General features: G+C 42.5%; 1 protein-coding gene across 37 annotated transcripts in view; it reads right to left on the bottom strand.

Moving 5' to 3' along the window:
• Positions 1 to 9,445: 9,445 nt before the first annotated feature.
• The window catches only part of Dtna (dystrobrevin alpha), a 349,714-nt gene continuing 335,018 nt past the window's right edge, over positions 9,446 to 24,141 (bottom strand). For 18 of the 37 annotated variants that reach the window (XR_001782337.2, XR_003952498.1, XR_003952493.1 and 15 more), the window contains 4 exons: positions 22,879 to 22,968; positions 22,112 to 22,277; positions 15,788 to 17,649; positions 9,450 to 13,352 (listed from right to left, as the gene is read on the bottom strand). Coding sequence is in view for 18 of the 37 variants with exons in the window: in NM_001361216.1 (NP_001348145.1) it covers positions 10,420 to 10,560; positions 17,517 to 17,649; positions 22,112 to 22,277; positions 22,879 to 22,968 (530 nt within the window). In the remaining 19 variants the exon portion in view is untranslated. Of the gene's footprint in view, positions 13,353 to 15,787; positions 17,650 to 22,111; positions 22,278 to 22,878; positions 22,969 to 24,141 lie in introns of all 37 variants that reach the window. The other 19 variants (NM_001285813.1, NM_207650.4, NM_001285810.1 and 16 more) reach the window with 9 other exon arrangements.

Below are 24,141 nucleotides of genomic sequence, written 5' to 3'. Positions count from 1 at the left end.
GCATTGGGCTCACAACTAAAGACTCTTCCTTTCTCACGATACATTAACAGCTAACAGTTTATAGGTAAAAGGTAGGGTCCTATGAGCTGCTACCCCTTCCTTGACTGATGTTGGCAGGAACCCTTTGTGTAAACCCAATGTAGATGACTATAGTTGTTTAAGTTCATGGTTGCAATGAATATATCAAGTCTAGGTAATACTTCTTATGGATATAAGCAATGATATATGGTTTGCATATTTCTTTGTTGTTTTTGGCTGATACAACTGTTTTTTTTCTTGATTCCAAGAAGCCTTCATATAATTCTGTGTTAAGTTAGCTTAACACAAAATCTCTCTCATCCATCAAATCTTAACATCGAGGGAGTTATGTTCTCTACTGACATTGTTTTATAGGTTACAACCAAACCCAAGTACTGTGTCCTTCCATCAATATTAGAACTATATTGTCTTCTAAGTTAGACTTGGTTGTGGATTTCCTAGCCTAAGTATTTTACACAAAACCTTTTGCTGAGCAAATATTTGAAAACTCGGTAAAAGTTGGTGAGCAGAAGGTCATTAAAGGATCTTGTGAAATTCCAGTTAGCCAACTGGATGTGTAAAGCATCCTATGGAAAAGTAAAGGTCCTATGGAAAGTGTGGAGGGTGTGTTGGTCCTTAAAGACAGAGCTTGACGACACCTTCAACTCAAAGGATTAGTTCTCTCAATAAATATTTGTTGATGGTTAGCATTGTGACTGGGGATGTTCTTCTTTGGAGCTGTTTTTCCAAACAGTTTTAGAAATGAACATTTTGTGAATGTTGAATGTAAATATTTAAGGTACAAACTCATGAGAACTTCCTACTTCCAATCTCTTGTTTACTCTCCAGTGAGAATGTACAGTAACCCATTTCAAACTCTGGCTTGCACGCCTCTCAACAAGGCTTCCCTGAGCAATGACTGCCAGGGCAAGATTGAAGCAGATTGTAATCTCTCGGCCTGGCAGACTGACATCATGCATACATGCTGCCAACATTCCTTTGACAACAGATGTTCCTACAGAGGAATGGTTATCACATCTCTCCTCTTAACATTCGTTCGGTAAATGTTAAGTGTAGAAAGCGTGAGCTTTAAGATATGGGTAGGGGCAATTCTCTGGGGATATGCTCTTTTGAAGGGGAATAAAGCAATTATTCTAGACATGTTTTTTTCTTACCAGTATTTTTCATTTTATAAATCAGACTTTCCCAGGAAGAAATTACCTATCTCCTCCCCTAAACAGGAGCTCCCATGTCAACATGCAGGTGGATAATTTGTAAATATTAGCGGCATTTTTTCTTTTAAGTTTTTATTTGTGTACTAACCTATTGATGTGTGTGCACATACAAGCATGTATACATGAAGATGAAAGTACACAGGTCAGCAGGAGGAAATGAGGGATTGAACCCAGGACATTAGGCTTGACAGCAAACACCCATAGAGACGTCTTGTCTGTCCAGCTGGCAGTGTCATCTAACATCTAAATATAAACTTCAGTTCTTGTGATTTTAAAATTGTTTCTTTCAACCAAGAAATGTGGACTAACAACACAAAATCCCCAAAGAGGCAATTCCACTGATGGTTACTTAAAAGTAGCACTCAAAACAACATCTTGAGTATAATGTCCTTTAACAGCTGTGATGAATGTGGCTGGCTGTGTACAGGAAGACACACTGGCATGAGAGTATCAGAGATTTTCAGTGTGTGTGTGTGTGTGTGTGTGTGTGTGTGTGTGTGTGCATGCACATTCAAGGACAATCTTCTATATAGATCATAAACCTAGTACAATGGCACAAGACTGGTCTGTACTTGCTTAAATCTTTAAACAAACAATGTCTTTGTTGGAAATTGCCTCTTCGCTGAAGTAATTCTCAGATGAGTTTCTGACATATGTGATGAACACTCAAAGGTGAACTCTTGCTGACTCTGACATCCCTTCCCCAGGAAGTCTGGGTGATGTCTTATATACTCTGTGTTATGATCTACTTTTCAGGACTGCCGTGATGTATCTGTTTCATATTTTAAGCCTTGAGCTATTCACATATTAAAGTAATATAGTAACAAGTTTTCTCCAGAAATTGTTGACTCTGGCATCTTATAATCTCCTACAAATATCACTATATGGTAGAAGGTGTTTCTGATGTATGAAGGTAGTACCTTCATTGTCTCATTGTGTAGATGAGTCTTTATAGTGATTTTTCTCTTTTTGATTGCACTGACAGAGAACATCTCTACAAGTCACATTATGTCTTCCCACTCAGATCCTGCTGTGGCTTGAATTTGAAATGTCTTTCCAGAAGTTTGTATTCTAAATGCTTGTGGAGATCTTGGGGCCTTTAGGAGGTGGGGACCAGCTGGAAGTCGGTCATTGGGGTCAGATGTTAGTGGGTATGCATTTATCTTCTTCCTTTCTCTATTTCTGCTTCCTAGCCTGTCAGGATGTTGAACCCTCCACCCCACATTACTGCTACCATGACCTGACCTGCTTCTCCAGGCCTCCCCAACAGGATGGATAAAACCCTCTGAAACCAGGAGTCAGATTAGATATTCCCTCCCTTAAGTTCTGTGTGCTATTGTGTCACAGAAATGAGAAAAATAATAAACAGAGCTCAAACTCTTCTTCTGTTTCTTTCCCGATAGTTCCTTGGTCCAACAGGTCACTGGACAAAGTATGCCATGGTTGAAATAATGTCAGAAACAAGACCGGATTCTGACCCCTCTGAGTGCCTGTTTAAAGCTCTAAAGTACTTGCCTCCACCCTTGATGGGCTCAACAATGTCTGCCTTTCAAAGGAAATAGGAACACTAGTCAAGGACTTGGGCAACATTTTTCAGAGGCCCTCATGGACACATTAATTCTCATGGCCAATCCCTGAATTCTTTTTGGAAGAGCACAATATTAGTTATTCTAAAATTCAGTTTGACTTTAACAAGTTCTTTAACATACAGATTTGTAAATGGCTCTAACCCATAGACATTTCACTCCTAAACACTAGGGGACAAAGTGTTTCTGGACACTTTACCCCTGCTTAGAATTGGAAACAATCACCCACGGAAGGAGTTACAGAGACAAAGTTTGGAGCTGAGACAAAAGGATGGACCATCTAGAGACTGCCATATCCAGGGATCCATCCCATAACTAGCCTCCAAACGATGACATCATTGCATACATTAGCAAGTGTTTGCTGAAAGGACCCTGATATAGCTGTCTCTTGTGAGACTAGGCCGGAGCCTAGCAAACACAGAAGTGGATGCTCACAGTCAGGTATTGGATGGATCACAGGGCCCCCAATGGAGGAGCTAGAGAAAGTATCCAAGGAGCTAAAGAGATCTGCAGCCCTGTGGGTGGAACAACATTATGAACTAACCAGTACCCCGGAGCTCTTGACTCTAGCTGCATATGTATCAAAAGATGGCCTAGTCGGCCATCACTGGAAAGAGAGGCCCATTGGTCAGGCAAACTTTATATGCCCCAGTACAGGGGAATGCCAGGGCCAAAAAGTGGGAATGGGTGGGTAGGGGAGTGGGATGGAGGGTATGGGGGACTTTTGGGATAGCATTGGAAATGTAATTGAGGAAAATACGTAATAAAAAATATTTAATAACAAAATTAAAAACTGAAAAAAACACTAAGGGAATCCACAGGTGTTCTCGTCTCAGAGGGTACAAAGGGAATTCTGTCCGTGACATATCCTGGTGGGATGTTAGAGTAGAGAACGGCTTTAAAAAGGAAAAGATTCATTTATGGTAGAATAGACATTTATCTTTCAAGTGCCCTACTCTAAATTAATCTTATGCTTAAGATTTTAAATTACATTATTTATGCACATGAATCTCTTTCTCTCTCCCTCTCCCTCCCTTCCCCCATCTCTGTGTATATTTCCTTGGCATTCTATATATACAGAAGTCATAGGACAGCTTTTCTCTCCCTCTACCATGTGGGTCTTGGAGATCAAGCTCAGGTCATGAAGCTTGGTGGCAAACTTACTGCATGATCTCAATTGGTCCCGATTGTAGTTGCTTTATTGTACAGAATTCAATGGCTAGTTTAATTTCCCCTATTTTCTTGGACAGACAAATCATTCTGCTATCTTGGGAACTAAGAAGTTCCTCCGGATTTTGAGTTTTCAGTACTAAAACAGGTCAGTTTAAAAAAGCTATTGAACTATATTATGATAAAAAATTCTTGCTTGCCATCAGAAAATACATCACTATCTTTGCTTCCTGGGGCAGGCATGATGTCCACTGAGTTTCAAAGCATGGAGTCACCTGGGCAACCTTCTACTTTTAGTCTGTTCTGAGCATAGGGACATCTATTTCTGCAGCTATTTTATTTTCCTCTGTATTCATCACTGGATGGGAGCACCAGGGATTGGGTTTGGTGCTCCTCAATGACTCTGCTCTCCTCTGGCTAGAACGTGAACAAGTACTATTGTCTCCTTAGGCCACCAGCACACTGCTTATCCTGTACTCAACTGTTTTATCATGGTTCTGAGTGATAAGATGTGTGATTTTTGTGTCTTTTTTATGAATTGATAACAATCCCTTTTATTTGTTAATGATGATGTAGCCTTTACAATATGTTTTCCTTGGAAGTTCACAACTGAAGAGACCATCTGTCCAGCCGTTGAACAACTATATGCCTTTCATGGGGGAGTGAGAGCCAGGATGTGAGGATAAAGGGAACACATGCTGTGGTTTTATTGGGTGACACGTGAGTGGAGAAGATGTTTTCAAGCCTTTCTTCTCCCCTCCCCCACCCCACCCAGTTTTTAAAAGCCTGTATTCCCTCAGTGGGTCTTTCTCTGCCCATTCTACTAAAGTCCTGGTTTAATTGATTTTAAATATGGCAATGTTTTCTTTCTAGTCATGCCATTGCATTTTTACTTTGGCTTGCTTGTTTTTTGGAGGCAGGGTTTCCTAGTGATGCCTAAGTGACTTTGAACATGGGGTCCTCCTGCCTCAGCTTCTTGAAGTCCTAGATAACAGATATTCAATGCTTTTCCTAGTCTTCTAATGGCATCGAATGGATTTTGTTTGACTTGTGCATAAGCCAATTTATTTTTGTGTGGATTTTCTGAAAAACCAAACTTTGGCCCCAAATTTGTGGATGAGGATTGAGAAGTAGAGAAGCAAACAGGAGGGAGAGCTGCTGATGGTGAGCTTCCAGCATGCCCAGGTATTTTGCTATGTGTTTCAAATGTATTGGCTCTTTTAACTGGTTCTCATAGCCAACAATAGGTACCATCAAGCAAACTCATCGCCATAAAGGACAAAACCATATCTAAAATTTTATTTATACATGTTCAGGAAGCTAGAAAATTTTGTAATTTCATCTCTTCCATCTCTGAAAATAGTGGAGATAAATGAAATACCAAAAGTAAAGGAAGAAAGAAAGAAAGGAAGAAAGAGAGAGAGAGAGAGAAAAAGAGAGAAAGGAAGAAATAAAGAAAGGAAGGAAGAAAGAAAGAAAGGAAGGAAGAGAAAGAAAAACCACTCAGAACTTCACCTCTCTTCCTGGATCCATGAGGGAGCATCTTCTACTTCGACTTGGTTGTTAGAAGTTGGTCCAAACATGTAAACATTGGCCCCTCTAACTTCTTGCATGTTTAATCTGCATCTCAAATATAATGTCCAGAACCAGGCTACTGAAGATCTATGTCCAAAGGCAATCGCTTCTAGTTTCCTTTACTTCAGAAGTGAAATGATTTTCTCCCTGTTACTTAACTTCTCAATGTATGGTATTACTGTAAGGAGAGGGTAACTTAGGAAGTTCAGACTCTTTCTGTTTAGGTCCTTGATCTAGTCAATAAAAGAATTTACAAAGAAGACAGCAGGTCAGCAAGCAAAGGTTGGGGTGACATTATTCATGCGGGTCGGGGAGGTATTTCTAGGGTAGAGGGTATTTAACTGTCAAGTTGATGTTAGGAAAGACTTGTGCAGCCAGGTACCCTGTTCAGTGGAACCCGTTTCCTCTTCAGTTTGCCCTGATTTATCACTATCAGCAGGTCATACAGTGGTCAGGATTTAGGAGGTTTTAGGGGTCTCCTTGTGCTCTGGGTTGTTGTAGCTGTCAGTGATTTTGAAGATCTGAGTAAGTATCCAGGGGAATATCTATCTGTAAGTATCCAGGGAATATCTGTAAGTATCCAGGAATATCTGTAAGTATCCAGGGGAATATCTGTAAGGAAAATGGCTTTCCCATTCTAGAACATGCTGGTTTGCCTCAGTAAGTGCAAAATGAGTAGGGGGTAGTTTAATGAGGGGGTTATTGCCCCTGGTTTCTTACTTTCTACCTAGTACCCCCTTTCAGCATCCTCTGCATTTCTCATGTACATCTATGAAACCTGGTTCCACCTTCAGAATATATTTATAACAAGACCTTCACTCTACTGAGCCTAAAGGTGTCATTGCTTCTTTTGCATGGACCATTGCAGTGGCAGAGTTTCTGCCTATATCCGGAGAAGCCCCATGAATTCCATGCTGGATAAACTCAATGATCCACCTTAAGACACATTATAACCCAACCATGGAAAGACAAAGATAAATATAGATTCTTGGAAGTAGCAAAAGTTGCTACAAAGGAGAAGGCATAAGATTAACAGCTAATTGTTCATCCAAACCTATAGAGGCCAAAGGCTGGCTGATACCTAGTCAGCAAAAAATTTCTCTATCTGGTAAAACTGTCTTTTCAGAAATGAGAATGTTAATATCTTCCCAGCTTAACAAGATCCTGGGACTTCATCTGTTCACCCTATATCCTAAAGGGGACCGTCCAGTTGGAATGCAAAGATATTAAACAGTAACTTGAAGTTATCTGAGGAATCAAAGATTGCAGTAAAGGTGACTACACAGACAAGCACCTCCTACTGCGGGGATGCTCTACCTGGTCTTTGCATGTGGCTTCTGGCACAGAACTTCAAAAACTGTTGGGATATCTGTGCGATAGAAATGTTTTTGTTAGGCTCATTGTGTGTCACCATATGCCTTCAGGATGGCCACCATGTGATTATATAAGTGAGACTCTGGGCAAGGACAACCTCCAGAGGAGACAGGCTGGAGACTTACTTAGCCAGTTATGCTTTTGCCGTGTAAACCTCTTCCTAAATCTCTGGATGCAAAGCACCTTGGTGGCAAATGCATGTTTGTGGTGGGGCAGTGACACGATCAGATTTCCCAAGCAGAGGACATGGTCACTCTGTCTTTTCTACCAACTTGCCCCTCATGTTTCTCATTTACCTACTTCTGATCTAGTCTTTATAATAAAACGACAACTGAGTATATAGTTCTCTCAATGCATTCTTCAATGAAATATTCTAATGAATTACCTAAAGTGAGAGAGCCATGGAACTCCTGACCTCACTGCTGCTTAGTAGGAAGTATGGTCATATATATCTTAAAGTAAGTATATCATTGAACCTGAACTAGGTATGGGTGCATATTCAGTAAACCAAATGGCCTCTTCTGAGTGGACTTTTATGGAAAATCTCTAATTTGGCATTTTATGCCCATGTATGATTGGTTATGTGTATGATTAAAATCAGATGCATCAGGGAAAGGACCTGCTCAGTAAACGAAGGCTTACATAAGCCAGGTCTAACAATCAAAACAGAAAGTCATCCACGCCTTGCCCCAGGCAACCAACTCCTCTTCCTCCTAGATCCTCCAAAGCAAGCCGCAAAGAAACCTGGGACTTTTGAGTAATCTCCCTAAGTATCCACTGCTCCCTTGCAGCATATGTATGTACTCTGAACTTCTTCCAAATACAATTCCTTGCTGCTTTGCAACTCATGCATCTTTTCAATTCCTTGAACAAGGTGTCAGGAGCCTGGTAACAGAGCAGGAGGGTAGCCCAACAGTTAAACGAAGAGTCCTCCTGCAGAGGACCTAAGCTTGGTTTCTAGCAGCCATGTGTGGTGATTCACAACAGCCTGTAACTCCAATCTGATGTCATCTTCCGGCCTCTGCAGGCACCAGACTTACATGCACATATCTGTAAAGGAACCTATCTATATACACATAATTAAAAACAAAACTACATCTTAAAAAAATTCTTAGCAGTTCAGAAAGCAATGTCCCTGAACCAGAAAACACTGGGCTTTGTTATGTAACACCACTTTTTAATTTCATATTACTTAAGAGGTAGATGTATAACATTGATTATAAATATACAGTAATTGGCACAGAATGTCTGAAATGGTGACTGTCTGCTGTGAATAAAAGCTCATTACTACCAAAATTCACACCAGAGGAAACCTGAGTATGCAGAGGGTATACATGTGTGTATACTTTTCTTCTCGGCATCCAACCATTGAAGGAAAGGTGCTTGCTAAGAAAACACTTCAAGGAAAGCAGCTACAGATGCCGCTGGGGTTCTAGACTGTTAAGCTGGTCTGATGGGCTCTACCCTTACATTTTTAAGGTGCCTCTGCTTCTAAGACAGAGTAGTCACAAGAGAATGCCAGGAAAATGGGATGTTACCTAAGTCATTTACTTGAGTGTCAATTATGTTATGATGGCTGGATAGCCATTCTTTGCATCCTTACCTCTGGGTACAACCAGGCACTGGGAAGTGAAACAGTCCACCACAGATATTGTTTAGCAACTTGGACACCCGAGATAGCAGATCCAGAGATGCAGAGTGTATGTGACCTGCATTATATCAATATATATTTGCTTTGTCGGCAACTAAACTATTCAGCATTGGAAAGAGGGAACAAGAAATTGTTATGTAACTTGACCCATAAGCCTCTGATATTTTTAATGCTTTCTTTAAAATAAAACACACATAATTTTCAATGCTCTTTGGCCAAACAACACAATTGAAAGAGAACTGTTCACTTTTGAAAGACAATTTTTATCATCAGACACGCACTCCAGAGGTGCAGGTAGATGCAGGAAGGGTTGGGAGAAAAATCAAAGCCTGTCTAACTCAAATACTTCTTATCCATCTGCCCAGGTACTCTAGACATCTGTGGCAGGGAGCCTGAGCAAAATATAGTAGCTTAATGAACACATTAAGAGTATCACCCAGAACTCTACAGTTTAGACTTTAAATTTTGGCTTTTTTTTCTTAGTGTGAATAGGGTATGTTTTCTTTAATTGTTCAACGTTCCACTCGTGGTTTATGTTCTGTGTGATGGAAGCCTACTTGTCTTCTTTTGTCTTCTTCTCTGAGAACACTCCATGTTGCTGTAAGAAAGGTCCATCAAAAACCAAGGAATTAAACAATGTGAGATAAATGGGGCAGTGGTGGCGCATGTCTTTAATCCCAGCACTTGGGAGGCAAGGGCTGGCAGATCTCTAAGATGGAGGCCAGCCAACTCACAGAGCGAGTTCCAGGACAGCCAGAGCTACACAAAGAAACCATCTTAAAAAACCAAAAGCAGCAGCAGCAGCAACAACAACAACAACAACAAACCCCACTAAGATAATAGTGTTTTAAAAAACATTTTTAATGAAGAAATAATTCCATTCCAAAATATAGACACACAATTAAATAGTTTAATCACTTCAAAATATAACATGTCCCCAGGAGGTTCCAACACACACACACACACACACACACACACACACACCCCAATACTTAACAGCAATATCAACAAAACAAAACAACATACTATAGTAGTTTTGTTACAACGATGAATATAGTGAACTCTTTAGTGTTTCTGGATTGGTTATTTCAAATGAGGTCAAATTACAGTAGTCACAATTTAAAATGTCTTATGTTAATTAGCCTCAAAATACAATGAATGCTTGTGACTTTTTTCTTTTTCTTTTTGGTTCAAAGGAAAAATGCCCTACCTTCTGAGGACACAGTGGAGTTCTTTGCTTGTGGCTCCTTGCGTGGAATTGAACCAATGTGAGCTCAGCAACCCAAGGCTGCCATATTTACAGTATCTATCTACACTTAACAGCCAAGAACTAATAACAGTGGACGAAGATGGTCAAAAATAAGAGCAGACATCAGTGCTAAATTATATCGCAACAGTTTGGCTCATGCATATAAGAAAATACATAGTATATATATCACACAAAGGCCACAATCTTAATGCAATTCAGTTCATATTACTACTTACAAATGAACCTTCCCTGCCTTATTATAGATCATCCGATAATCCATCTTCATAGTCTCCAACACGTCTCCCTCTGACCAACCAAACTTACCCCAACTTCCATCCTGACAAACCACAACCAGTTCCTGAATCCTATACAGTAGATTTCACCCACCTCCCTGACCACAATGCTGTGGGGAGGCTTGGCTGTGCTAGATCAATGCTCATTCATAGGCCACCAGCTTCGATAGACGTGGGTGTGCAATTCATGGTGGGATAAGAAAGAACCATCCCTGTGAGATACAGTTGAACAGAATGGACAGACGGATGAAACCTGCTGGGTTTGCATTTAGAACAGGCCCCAAAAGTAAATTTGGAGAGCCAAGGAAAGAAATCCACCGACAATCACAAAACCCCAAAACAACACACGCCATTTTGTCTCGGCTACAGGACAGGGGTGCTTGAGTCTGGTCTCAGTGCTGACGTGGAGCTAAGAAAAAGAAAAGGTGGCTGGTTAGTGAGAAATTGCTCACTGGTAGTGGTTTCCAGAGAGTTCTTGTAATGGCTTTGTAGGATGGAGTCAATACCGCGGGATGGAGATGCTTGGCAATGGAAACTGTGACACGAGGGAAGGTTCTTGGTAGAATGGTTTCAACCTTAGACACACATTTTAATGTAGAAAACCAAAGAGACAACATGGGTCAGTTCAGTCCAGCCAGCGACTGAGGGCCACCAGCAGGGTCTGAGGTCTAATGTAAGTACTATGTGACTCTGGTTTGAGCTGACAGAAATGCAGGTATCTGGGATGTAGTGGTTTTTCAGTACTGAGGAGGAGGCACCAATGGCCACCTGCACCATCTAGAGAGGTGTGATTTCACAGAGGACGATGGGCAGGGGAAGAGAGATGAACGTTAAGACACGCCAACAGAAACCCGCAACAAAATCCACCTGTGCAAAGAAATCAGAGAACTGTGCAGTTGTGCGACTTTGGTGCTAGCCTGAGCTCAGGGAACTTTGCGAGGTGGGTTTTCTGGAAGAAAATAGACTAAGAACACCCAGGGACAGCATGGGATCCTCTACTGATGCCAATCACGTCCTTGGCTATCCTCAAGGCAAATGCTTTTGTTTAAAGAGCAGCCATGGAGATCGTTTCTGACCAAATGCAGAGGCAAGAACATGAATAGCCCTCTGCAGACAGTGGGGTCAGAAAGTGAGTTCTTAGCCACTCAATTATAGACCAGGTGTGTGGGGTGGGAGAAGGCCTTTGCCAGCCTGGTGAGCAAAATTAAATCTGAGGTCCACTTAGAATGCTTTTTTAATTTATTCTATATACCACCTCCCACCCCAATTTCTTCAAGACAGGGTGTTATATATCCTAGACTGGCCTCAAATTCACTATGTAGCTGAGGATGACCTCAAACTCCCAGTCTGCCTGCCTCCATCTCCTGAGTGCTGGGATCATAGGCATGTGTCACCATGCCAGGTTTATACAGCCCTGGAAGCTTGAACCAAGGGCTTTGTGTATGCTAAGCAAACCCTCGGCCAATTGAATAACACCCTAGCCCTGGATAAGGCCTTTTTCACTCTTTGCTATACAACTCTATTCTAGAACAATGATTTCCACTTCCTAGCACACATCAGAACTGTTAGGGGCCAATTAAAACATGGATCACTAGGTCCAGACCCCAGAGTTTCTGATCCAGTGGGTCTGGGTTGGAGCCTAGGAATCCACACTGGTAAGACTTCTGGGTGACATTAACATTGCTTGTCTGACACACACATTCTGAGCAAATCTCTGTTCTGAAATGACGTTCCCTTCTCTCTTTTAGAAGAAAAAAACCAGGCATTCCAGAGAGGCTTCTAGTTTTAAGACAGCCAGCAGGTGTCTGGCCTTTTCTTTTTCTTATACATCAGATCTTGAAACAATCAATTACTTTTCTAGTTTCCCTAGAATTGCTAAGGGAGGCTTTTTTGAGGTCTCTCTAATGAGGGGCCTCGAGAAGGGGACCCATCAGTCCACAGGCTCTTATTCTCTTGTCTTTGACAGTTCTTTTACACACCAGCTTCCAGTTGAGTGTGACATCCCAATACCACACTGAAGAGCTTGTCTGTCTCCTTTCACATGCCCACACAACTGCATGCAGAACACCAGGTGTTCAGGTAAGGCAATCACCACTCAGAAAGAAAAGGGGAGCAAGCGCACTTTAAGCCCATACATTTAAAGCTGAAGGTCTCGGGACTACCGATGAGGGAACTTGTCAATGAGCAGTGCTGTGTAAGACATGCTTCCTAAAGATACACTGTGGAGAGCAAGGCGTGGAGGAGTGCAGGTAACTGTAGTCCGTTGGGGGACCTTATGGCACCTGTGGTTTATAAACAGCTTTAGTAACGAGTATTCCAAAACATAGTTCACAGTTTTTAAAGAAGATCTGTGCTGATTTTAAAAACTAGATTCTATATCATTTGAATGTTGTCTCTCTTTCATTTTTTTTTTTTGAATATGACATCTATTTGGAAAAAGTATTTACACTAAATTCTATGGCTGAGTCAGAGTATGTTGAAGGAAAACAATCCACTTTGGAAAGGAGCCCCCAAGAGCCCATTATTCCTGTTGGTAGGTTTAATCATTTCTCAGAGGGACTTGGGGACATGGGTAGGCCAAGGACCCTTCTTGGCTCCTGGGTCCTGAGTTTGGACACTCAAAATCCAAATCCTATTGTAGATTGTTGCCCCCCTTCCCTCCCAGTTGCTGTGGGAGAAAAATGTATAGTATATAATAAAACCATCTTTGCTAAAATCTCAAAGGATCCAGAAATGAAAATTCTAGCTACAAACCAGTATTAATATTGTCGTTGTAAACTGAACGGGTTCAATATTGTGTGCAAAGGTTTAAAATGCTCGTTAATACTGCTGTCCTGTGTGTAACAGCAGCAGGCTCTCAGCCTGTGGGTGTTTGTTTTGAACCAGGGATGAGCCATGTTACAGAAGATGGAGTTGATAAATTATCTAGGAACAGAAGTCTCGAGCCCCCACCCCCCTTCTAAAACACACACCTAGGAACTACAGAATTTAGAACAGAAAGCTAGCTGCACTACAGGCGTCAGAACACTTCTTTAGGGGAGGGGGTTGTTGGAGCTGCTGGGTGTGGTGGCTCCTCTTTCCCAGCGAGCGAGCGGGAGGCTGCTTCCAGGCCGCAGTCTTCCTCCTCTCTGTCGGGTGGGTGCAGCTCTCTCCACCACCGGATGGCATGTATCTTTCCTCATCTGTCTGACTATAGCTTGCCTGGGAATAAGGAGTGTGTCATTTTTTTAAAAAACAGGTGAAAACTGTTTCTAAATTAGGGATAAGAAGCTTTGAGTACCCTCCCCAACCCTGCCTGCCCCTACACACACACACACACACACACACACACACACACACACACACACTCATTGTATTTCCTTCAATATGTAAATTAGAAACCAATGTCTCAGATACTGTGTGTCTTCTGGAAGACACACTGTGGGGTTCTCTTCATTGAATATCCTTGTTAAAGGATCCCTGGGGTACCACTGAGGTTCATCAAGAGTTAAAGTCATATTGTGGCTTACAAAGAGGCCTATAGCCTAACTTGAGCAGAGGAAGAGCCTTTCTTATTTCTTAGGTCACATGTTCTGCCCTTATTCATGAAGGTCTCTGCCTTTGTGGCTGGCTGACTGATGCCAAGCCAATGAAGTTGGTTCAGGACGCTTGGGTAAGAACAGCATATACTTCATGACAGAGCATTCAAACAAGAACGATAATCATATAGCTAGCCTAAAATTTCAATTGTATTGAGCTCATTGAGAGCATTACAGCAGGATGAAAGGACCTCTAAAGGTGGAATGCACTATTTTTACTAGTACTCTGGAAGAGTTTGAATGCATTTTGCCCCACTAGTTGATTTAGCAACGGGGTGACGGTGTTTAGACTCCTGTGGAATGCCATCTGATTAGAGTATCTCAGCGGCAAATGACAGAGGGCATACCTGTTTCATTTTTCACTGACAAATTTCCAAGAAAATAAAAAAAAACAAAAATGGCTTTTAGGTATAAAAAGAACATGATACAATTTTTCTATGGGTTTATATCAAGGCCATTTTATTACTTTTTTTTTTTAAAAGAATGTTTTTCTAAGAACAGGCTCTGACTGTTTAAAGGATACACAGAACAAAAATGGTTAAGTTGTTGGAACTAAGAGAAAGAAAAAAAAATGCTATTTAGGAAAGGCCTTTCCTGTGGGACTAGATTTTCTATAACTGGAGTGAATATTTTCAGAAACAGCTCCTGGGAGTTTTTTTCGCTATAGTCATTGTGGATTAGGGGAACATGTGCGGTTACAACTTCAAATGCAAGGGAGGGCAAGTGGAGTGTAGCCGTGAGATCTCTCCTAGAGCTCAGGAGGGCTGCCTCTCAGTGCAGTCTTATTCACTTGCTGTGAACCTGGCGTTGAAGTGAGGCTGTTTATAGTGCTTGAACTAGTGTGAATCCATTACTACTTGAAATGTTGTTGAAGAAATATGTTCATTCCTAAAATTAGCAACCAGGGTTGGCAGAGGGCATTGCTGGCTCCCCTGCAGGCTCATGTGATCCCACAGTTGGGAAGGATTATGTAACTACATCAGACAGGTCCTTTAGCCAGGCTAGACTGATTGCTGTAGGAAGCATTTTAACTTAGGCTGTGAGGAGGGACCACCAAATAAATGGCCAGTAGCTAGAGCTAGAGAAGCCATCTAGACTTATGGGTCAGTGGGCTCGCTCCTTCATCACTGCAGGGAGCAGAGTCCTGGCCTGTTTATAAAAGTTGAAATACCTTTCCCCACACACTTCCGTGAGGACTGTAGCAGCTTCCTAATACGGCATGGGATCTGAAGCATGGGACATAGTTGAGCCATGCATACATTTGTATGTTCACAGCTAATTATGGTGTACTTAAGCTCTTTAAAACTATATACTACGTGTCCACCTCCTGTGTGTGAGGTAGGTGTGATATCACGATGTATAGAGGAACTGGAAACTCAGAAAGGCTTAATAATTTATCCAAATTATGCTAAGTTTTGGTGAGATTCATACTTAAAAATGGGTGTAATAAAATGCAGAACCCAAGACTTAGACCATGACACTCAAGTGATTTTGACAGGCAAGTTCCAGTCTTTTGGTGATTTAAAAAAAAAAAATCGACTTGAGAATTTGGCTCAAGGTTAGGTAAATCTTTAGAGTGGGATAAAATTACCCAAATGCTGCCTTAAGTTAACTTCTATCATGCTGAACCTCACAGTGAATTTCAATTAGTCCCCTTCAAAGCACAAAGCTGCAGGACTTTTTTCTTTGGTTGTGTTATCCCTTGCTAAGAGACACACTTGTTCTTTGGGGTCTAAGAAGCTGACACCCAGAGACGCTGAAGTAGCTTGGTCTCCTTCTCTGATGCTATAGGTGATGTGACCATAGACAGTGTGATACATCTCAGGAGCCATGGAAGTTTCTGTGACAACTGCTCTAATCAACAAGTAAAATACCAACTCCAGGGATGTCTGGGGATTTACACAGGAGCATAATGAGCTCTGTGCAGTTACCATTCTGATAGCAGTGGGGACAGAGTATACCATATCACACAGAAAGAGTGACCGTGAGCTTAGGCTGAGAGTCATCCCAGCTCAGCCTACAGTGTCCATGCTTCCTCCCAAACAACAGGGTACTTACTTGAGAGGAGAGTGAGAAAAGGGCATTGCATTCAACCTTGCAAGCTGACCTGTGGGTGACAAAGGACACAAACGAGAAAGGTGACATGTCAAGTCCGTGAGGCAGTCAAGCTGGTGAATTATTTGGCTGGAAGCCATGCACAGAGACAGAGAGAGTGGGAGAGAGAGAGTCCAGAGAGCCGCAGATGCATTCCGTCCGTCCTGTCACCCCAGCTTACACGGCCTTTGAGGAAAACCACGCCACCATACTCCAGGACACACACTGAGTGAGAACACATGGTCCCTTCCCCACTCCTTTCCTTGAGAACATCGAGCATGGGAAGGCAAAGAGAGAGAATTTATTGTTCAAAGCAAAACTCCAGCTAGATCTTGTCATTAATAGAACTCCCTTTTCATTTGCTCATGGACCATGAACATTGAGAATGTAGTATTTGTTGTAGACTGAAGAAAAGTCACCTAAAAAAATCTAAAATTATAGTTACTGTTGTCACTAAACCCCAGACACGGATGATAAGTTTGAAGAGCAGGGACAAGCAGGTATCTCCGGTAGCCCAAATCGACTATTGATGACCTAGCTATGTCTCTCCTCCATGTGCAGACCCACAGGACACGCCTGTAGGACAGCAACCCTTCGATGCCCCAGAGATGCCCTGACAGCTTCATACAAGGCTAGTTTCTTTCTATGGGTGAGCCACAGAAGTCACAAAGACTAAGCCCTTACCACAGCCTTGTAGTCAGGTGAACATTTTTGTAGTACAGATGTATGACTTAATACATTAACCCTCCTCTTCCTCCTCCTCCTCCTCCTCCTCATCATCATCACCATCATTTTTCAAGCAATGGCTTGAAAAGCATTTTCACTGCTCCTGAAAGGCAGTTGCTCAGCTGAAAAGGCTCAAGGCGCGTTTTTGGGCAGGGCTTTGTTGGAGTGAGCTCGAGCATCATGGTTGCTAGGGAACATTTTAAGGCTCAGTCTTTATAACTCAGAAACAAGAGACAGGTGGAGCTCATTGATTCTCTGTCCTTCACTGCTGAGGGCCACTAGTGACCTAAGACTGGGGAGAAGCTTGTGTGGACATTAGGCTAAAAGTCAGATAGGAAAACAACCCTCTGCTGGGGCTAGCACCAGCTGGTCTCTGCCAGACAAACATCCCTGAGCCCCCAGAGGCCCACAACACACCTGTGGAGAAGCAGGCAGAGGAGAGTCCCCACGGGTCAAATTCATTACTTTTGGCAAGAGTAGGTAATTATACTATTCTTGATTGCAATTGCTATGTTCAGTGACTTCTTAGCTGATTGCTTGGATTAAAGCGGGCGGGGCTGCCATGCCTTTCTGACATTTAAGTGGATTCTGGGGACCCAAGCTCCAGTCTACACTTTCTCTGCAAGTGCTCTAACCACTGGACAATATCCCCAGGCCCCTGTATTTTAACTTCAGAGAGAAAAAAAAAAAAAAGATTCTTTTCTCACAGTCCTGAAGTGTTTGGATTGGTAGGCGCCATGATTCTGCCAATGTCACAAAGTCCCCTTTCACTTTCCAGGTGGGAATTTGGAAGAACAGACAGCTACAAGAGGCATTTAAAACATTGTTGTCTGGGATGCGTGGACCGAGAATTCCAGAGTATTCCGGAAAGGTAGGGAAGGAAGAGGGAGGAAGGCGCCCACTTAATAGGCAGGACCCCGTGGAGGAGGGCGGTGGAGAGGGGCGGGGCTGCGGCTGCCTCCTGTACCTGGTAGGCCTCGTCCTGCAGCTTCTGCTTCAGGTACTCCTCCAGCTGCAGCTCATTCTCCAGCTGCCGCACAGACTCGTTCTCATAATTGCCATCCTCGGGTTGCGTGTAAGGATCCCCATCTTCCGGGACCCTGGGAAAAAGCACAAGAGGTGTTTGGGAGTAAGTCCTAATGGAGAAGAGCGAGTGGGCTTCCTGGGCCGCTTTTGCTTTCTTCCCTAATGTGTTCTGCCTGAACACCCCTAGTTCACATTCATGTCTTCTTTGACTCAAACGAAAAATTAATAAAAAGAAAACGCCTAAAGGTTGGAGAAATCTTTATCTGGGGATAAACTGTTTTCCTTTTAATCAAACCTAGTGTGGAAGTCATTGGCCATTTATGTTTTTATATAGCATACAGGAATATTAACCCTTAAAATGTTCAACAGGGCAAATTTGTCTTTTCAAGAAACATATAGTTTTACATGAGATTTTTTTCCTTTCTGAAAGGAGAGTGAGCCCTCTAGTGAGATAATGCTGAAGGAGATGTGTGCATGATTTAACTCTTTGTGTTGTACCATGTCCATGTACACACACACACACACACACACACAGGCACATGCACACACATGCTAGCACACACATATATGTAAGCACACTTTATGGTATAATAGGCCTTGCAATATCAGTAACTTGATACTAGAATATCACTCCCGTAGCTCTTGACCTTTTTACAAATTTTTACTAGCCCTGAATCTGAAAATCCATTTGCACTCTCCAATGTCATCATAAAAGAAGCAAATAAGAATGACTTCATTCACAAATGGGGCTTCTTCCCATCCATTTCTCCCATGTGTACCAGACTTACAGGGCTACATATAGGCTCACCACCTAAATCAAACCATGTGGTGGTCACCCTCCAAATGAACCGATGAGTTAGGGAGAGTTTGGGATAGACATTACATGTGACTGCTCATGTTGATCTTGTCTATGGGGTAAATTACTTTTGGAGGTTTAGGGCCAGACTGAAACGACCTTGTAAGGCTTCTATGAATTCTCTGTTTTCCACCACCAAATTATTTGTTGGAAGGTGGTCCCGGTGTGTGGCAAGCAAGGAAGAGCAGGTTAAAAGTGTGGAGGCCTTTCATAGGCTTGGGTTTTAGGATTGGGGCACAGATGTGTTAGGTTGCTACTATAAAATGTATAACAATAAAAGCAAGAAAATAATGACAATTAATTTACTATTTTGAATAACATATCAAGCAATTCTAAATTTTATAGGAAAGGACAAGAAAGCAAACTAAAAATAGAAGTGGTCACAGGCTGCCGTTTTAAATGATGGTCTAAGTATTTTGTTCTGCTCTTACAGGCTTCTGCTTCACAGATGGCATTCAAAACAGATCTCTTCATAACTCTGTTACTTCTGGTCTTTCACTCGTTACTTAGAATGAGAGCCAGAGCACCAGAAGGACTTCTGGCTAGTTTCTTCACCGGCACCGTAAAACAGTCAGTTTCTTTTGTAGACTAGTTTGAAGTACTTTTCGCATTACTTTTCCATCCTTCTGTTGGAATTTTAGTGCCTCCACCCCTGGACCACATTTATCTGGACCTTGTCCTCTACCTCACTTCCTTCTCCTCTTCTCAGGTTGGGCTCTTCAGCTAGTCCCCAATTTCCCCCTAGTTTCCTCTGCAGATGGACAGTCACAGCAAGCCTCGTGGGAGTGTCACCGATGCTGGCTTTGGTCAAATCACACAAACCCAGTCAGGTAAGGCTACAGAAGAGAAGGGTCAACTCGCCCTATGGGTGTTCAATTAGGAGTCACACTTTCTTAAATGTTAATAGGAATGTTAGTTCCCAGTCTTTAGCATAAGCAGTTTTCAGTGTTTTCCGAGGAATGAGCAAACTGTTGGGATAACGCTGTTTGGCTCTCCCAGTGATAGCCAGGTGACCCTTTCCTTATCATTGTTGTCCTGACTGGGGAGATACGTTTGGAACTCGCTTTGTTACCCTAGCAACCAAAGATTATTGCAAGCTCAGGAGCTGCAAGGGCCACAGTTCCCCTTGTAAGAGCCCTTGCTCCCTTCACAATACTCCAGGCAACCCCCACTGGCTTTGGAAGACTCAGTTCTATGAACTCTGTAACAGTAAATAACTCTGCTCAACTGGCAGCAATATTCCATCAGGATGGGCAGGGAACAGCCTGTGCCAAGACTCAGCAAAAAGTAGGTGCTTGCTGCAAGTTGAGGCCTGGGATTGGCTCATAAGTAAGGGTTGTGAGACGTGTGTGTGTGTGTGTGTGTGTGTGTGTGTGTGTGTGTGTGTGTATGCATGTACATAAATAGTCTTTTCTGTCAGGGTCATCTGGAAGGTATCTCTCTTTGGCATTATTCCAATAAATGATTCTCCTGAGTGGCTTTTTGCCTAATTATGGCCTTATCATAGGTTGAGTGGTCTGCATTGGTTGCATAAGGAGTGAAACCCTGTGGTGGCATCAAGAATAAAGTGGCAAGTGATGAGTGAAAGAAAGATCAGAGTCCCTTGACTTGAGAAGGCTAGGCTCATTCTAAGGCAGATTTCAAATTGGCAATTTAGGAGACTAGGCCCAAGAACTGGGCAAGCCCAGGCAACCCCAGACAAGTCTTTTACTAACAGAAAAAAAAAACCCTGGCTACAGCCTTTATGACCCGATAATTGTTCCGGAATGACTAGAGATAGAGTGAGATAAAGCTCTGAAAAGGTCAGTTTAGGAACTCTGGGAAGGTCATGAAACAATTGCCCTTCTGGAAGGGAGAGACTAATTACCATTTCTCAGACCCGACCTGCGGGTGGGGACACATTCTGCAGGACTGACTGTGGCCCACCTTCAGACACAGGGAAGCCCTTGTCACCTCATTCCCTAAGAACAATCAGTTTAAAGGGTGCACTGTTCTGCCAATCATATTGTGCCTAATTGCCGATGCTCTATTCTGCCCCTGGAAACCATATAAAAACTTGCAGACTGGGTGCTGGGGGTGGCTGCCTCTCCTTCGGGTCTGGGATGACCCCAGTGCACTGGAACAATAAATTCCTCTTGCTTTTTGCATCGACCCTGGTTCCACGTGGTTCACTCAGGGGGTCCCAGTAAGCTGAGGCTCCCTGGAGTCTTACAGCTCATCTACCCCAGAACTTCAAAGTGCTTTAAATCTAGCCTGTGAACTCACTTGGTTGTCTTTTCTATCTTGGTAATGGGAGACCTCAGCATGCTGAACTTCTGCAGAATAAAACACTCTTTGCATTTACATACGATTTGAGTCTGGGCTATCATTCTTCCATGAATCATGGACCCTTACAGATGTAATGCTCAAAACTCTTGGCTGGAACACAGGAGGCATCTGAAGCATTCCAGAAAATGACCAAGGGCAGAAATTGTGCAAAACTAAGAGTAGAGTAAATGGCAGAAGAACTGATAAGATGGACAGACAGTGGAGACCCTGAAGGTATGAGATGCTGTGAAGCCAATGGCATTAGCTGACACTACCAGCACTGCAGTTTGAGAGAGCTGTCAGGGACCAAAAAGTCTTGACTTCAAGCTCAGGTAATGTCATGATAGTCACCAAACTTTGATATATAAGCCCAGAGCTATGAGTGAAGTGCCTTTAGATCTCAAGGCTTAGAGCCACAAGCTTTGGAATTCATAAGCCAAGCCCCATGTTTCTGGAACTCAGGGCCACCAGTGCTTAGGCACTGTCCCTCGCCAGTCTATGCCTTTTATTCACATAGAGGAAAAGAATCCCCAGCTGTTTGTGATTAAAAATCTCTGCAATTGGTTTCTGAAGGACAGATTTATTCATATTTAATGAGTCAATCAAACTGTGTTCCTTTATTAAAAGATTCCATGTGTTTAGTGACTTCTATCCAAAGCTTGTGTGGTGTTTGTATTCATTTTGCCCAAAGGCTGTTTTAGCACCATGTCTGTCCCCTAAGTGAAAAGGTAATAAAGTCAGGAGACAAGATGACTTATCTTCTGAAGTGGCATATGTGACCTGGAAGAATGCTTTCCCTTTATTACTACAAGTGATTTGTGACTTTGAGTTTCGTTTCTAATTTTACCATGATACATATGTGATTGAAAAGTGTTTACTAGGGATAATATTCTGAATTTTGAATTAGTTCTCCCCAACACTAACAATATGAATATGATACTGTCTTGTGATTTGACATAATCTATGAGCTAAAGCTCTGTGTCTGTCACATGAGTCAGAAGGCTAATTCTTGATTGACACCCTACAGTATGGGTTATTGCTAGGATATAAAGTACTATGGCTTAGTTGCACTAGATGTGTTTTGACTTATAGGAAATTTATGGGAATACATTTTCATCATTACTCGAGGGCCATCCATGTCCTGTACCTCAGGTGAGCCAGGTTTTCATTAAGCACTGATTGTTTTAGGTTACTGATGATTTTCTAGAAATTGTTAAGGACAAACCAACACCCAGTAGCAAATTTAAATGCAGCACTCTTCTGCCTCTTCAGGCCGGAAGGGGAACTGCACCATTTCAGGGTTGGGTTCACTTTCTTGAGGCAGCCTACTTAATCCTCAACTGAGAAAATGTTTCCAAGAACAAGATACTCACATGTCACCATGCGTGGTACTTGCAGCTCCACCGTGAATGTACCCAGGTTTCCGGGAGTGGATTTGGGCTAGAAAAGCCTTCTCAGAGGTCGGTGATGGAGCCAGATCCTCAAACTGAGGTCTCGAGAACTCGGAATCCACAGTACTTTCTGTTTCACTCGCCACCTCTAGTGGGTAGTGGAAGGAACAGAGTGACTCCTTATGAAGCTTGTGACCCAGAAATAAAGGCTCATGCCCCACAGGAAGCTTGGGTTCTGGAAGTCCCAAGGTTCCACATGCAGCAACATCAGCACACCAGACACCAGCCCGTTTTTTTCTTTTTCCCCAAACTGAGAATTGATACTGAAATGAATTAACTATAAAATAGCTTAATATACAGCTTTTCCTTTTCTTTTATCCAGGGCTTGAGAGGAGACTCTATAGTTAAGAGTGAGCTTCTTGCTGCTGTAAAAGACCGAATTCAGTTCCCAGGACCCATGTCAAGCTATTCACAACCATCTACAACCCAGGGGATCAGAAGACTTATCTGGCTTTACATAGACAAAGCATGCCCATAGGCACACATATCCATACACATATGTGCACACACGCACACACACACACACACACACACACACACAAACTGAAAAATTGCTTTAAAATGTTAAAGTCTCCCTTTCTATTTGACTATGACCAAGTCTCCAAGAGGGATCATTAGCCCATGGATCCTTCCACAGCAAACCCACAAGAGAGAGGTACCAAGACCACCTGGGAGGGTAGCAAACACACCTGAATTCAGCTCCTTCACCAGAGAGGACATGGTATTGGTGATGGAGTCTGCAGCCACCAGCAGGTCACTCCTTAGATTCCTTCTCGAACCTTCAGTGAAGAAGCAATGATTTAATGTCACAGCTTTCCTTTTACACCTGGCTTTTATGTTGTTTGTCTACCAACTCCTTTGATAACCTACAGCAAGAATAGGAGTTTTGGTTCATCCCCTGAGTGGAAAAAGAAAGTACACTGGCCCTGATGTAAAAAGACCTGGAGAATAATGGCAGTTCATGTCTTTCATTATTCTAATTGAGAGTTTGGGGAAAATGAAAGGAGTCAGCTTTTCTAAAGCATGGTGACCTGGCACAAGCTTCGACACTCCCAGTGAATCAGAAGGTGTGGACATCTCACCGAGGACAACCCACACAGAAGCAAGAACTGGCTTGCCAGAACAGTTGTACCTTTTAGGCAGCTGTTATGACCCAGGACATTACCATGTGGCTGGGCACACTGGAGCCTGTGCTCTGGCAGCACAGGCTCTGTCTCCTAACAGGGCTTCCAGAGGTCTCCGTTCCAGGACAGATGCCTTTGACACTGGGACACCAGGTACTGACTGCTCCCAGAGAGTGGAAAGAGGGTGAGGCGCTTTGCTTCTGCTCTTAAGGTATCAAGCAGATACATGCCTTGTGCCTTAACGTGAACGTAGACCACTGAAGGTAGTCCATGGTAAAAAAAATAAAAGGTTATTTCTACATACCAGGCACACTAAGGGTTACATGGATATTTGTAGGCAAGGTGGAGATGGGGCAGAACCTTCATTACCATAATATCTTTGAAAGAAGGGGTTCAAGATTCTAAAGATGCCACTTACAAAAAATGTTACATAGTATGAGTGTCCCAAGGGCTAGGGGCTTCCCAGGACATTGTCATTTTGCACAAAGTAGCCTTAAATGAATGGAACAATAAATATATTTAAATCAAAGCGACTAAGTAAAACCATTACCTATAATATAAAGCACTAGGGGATTTAACACACTGTAGGGTCTTTAAGACCTGACTTCGAGGAAGTATATTTTCCCTTCTAAACAATTTAAAATTTGTGAATGATATGGGTAGCTCCTGAGTGACATTCATGTTTAGAAGGAAGGGCTTTGACAAGGAGCCCCAGTTTTCTATCGTAGAAGAAAACAGCCTGTTAGCTTTGCTGGTAAAATGTGTTAGGATTTTTATCTCCATTCATGACTGATGGCAGGCTTTGTTCCCACACATGGCTGCTATCCT

This window comes from Mus musculus, chromosome 18, assembly GCF_000001635.26.
Source record: "Mus musculus strain C57BL/6J chromosome 18, GRCm38.p6 C57BL/6J".
Taxonomy (NCBI): domain Eukaryota; kingdom Metazoa; phylum Chordata; class Mammalia; order Rodentia; family Muridae; genus Mus; species Mus musculus.
Note: the sequence above shows the minus strand (reverse complement) of the source record. Positions and strands in the feature narration are given on the sequence as shown.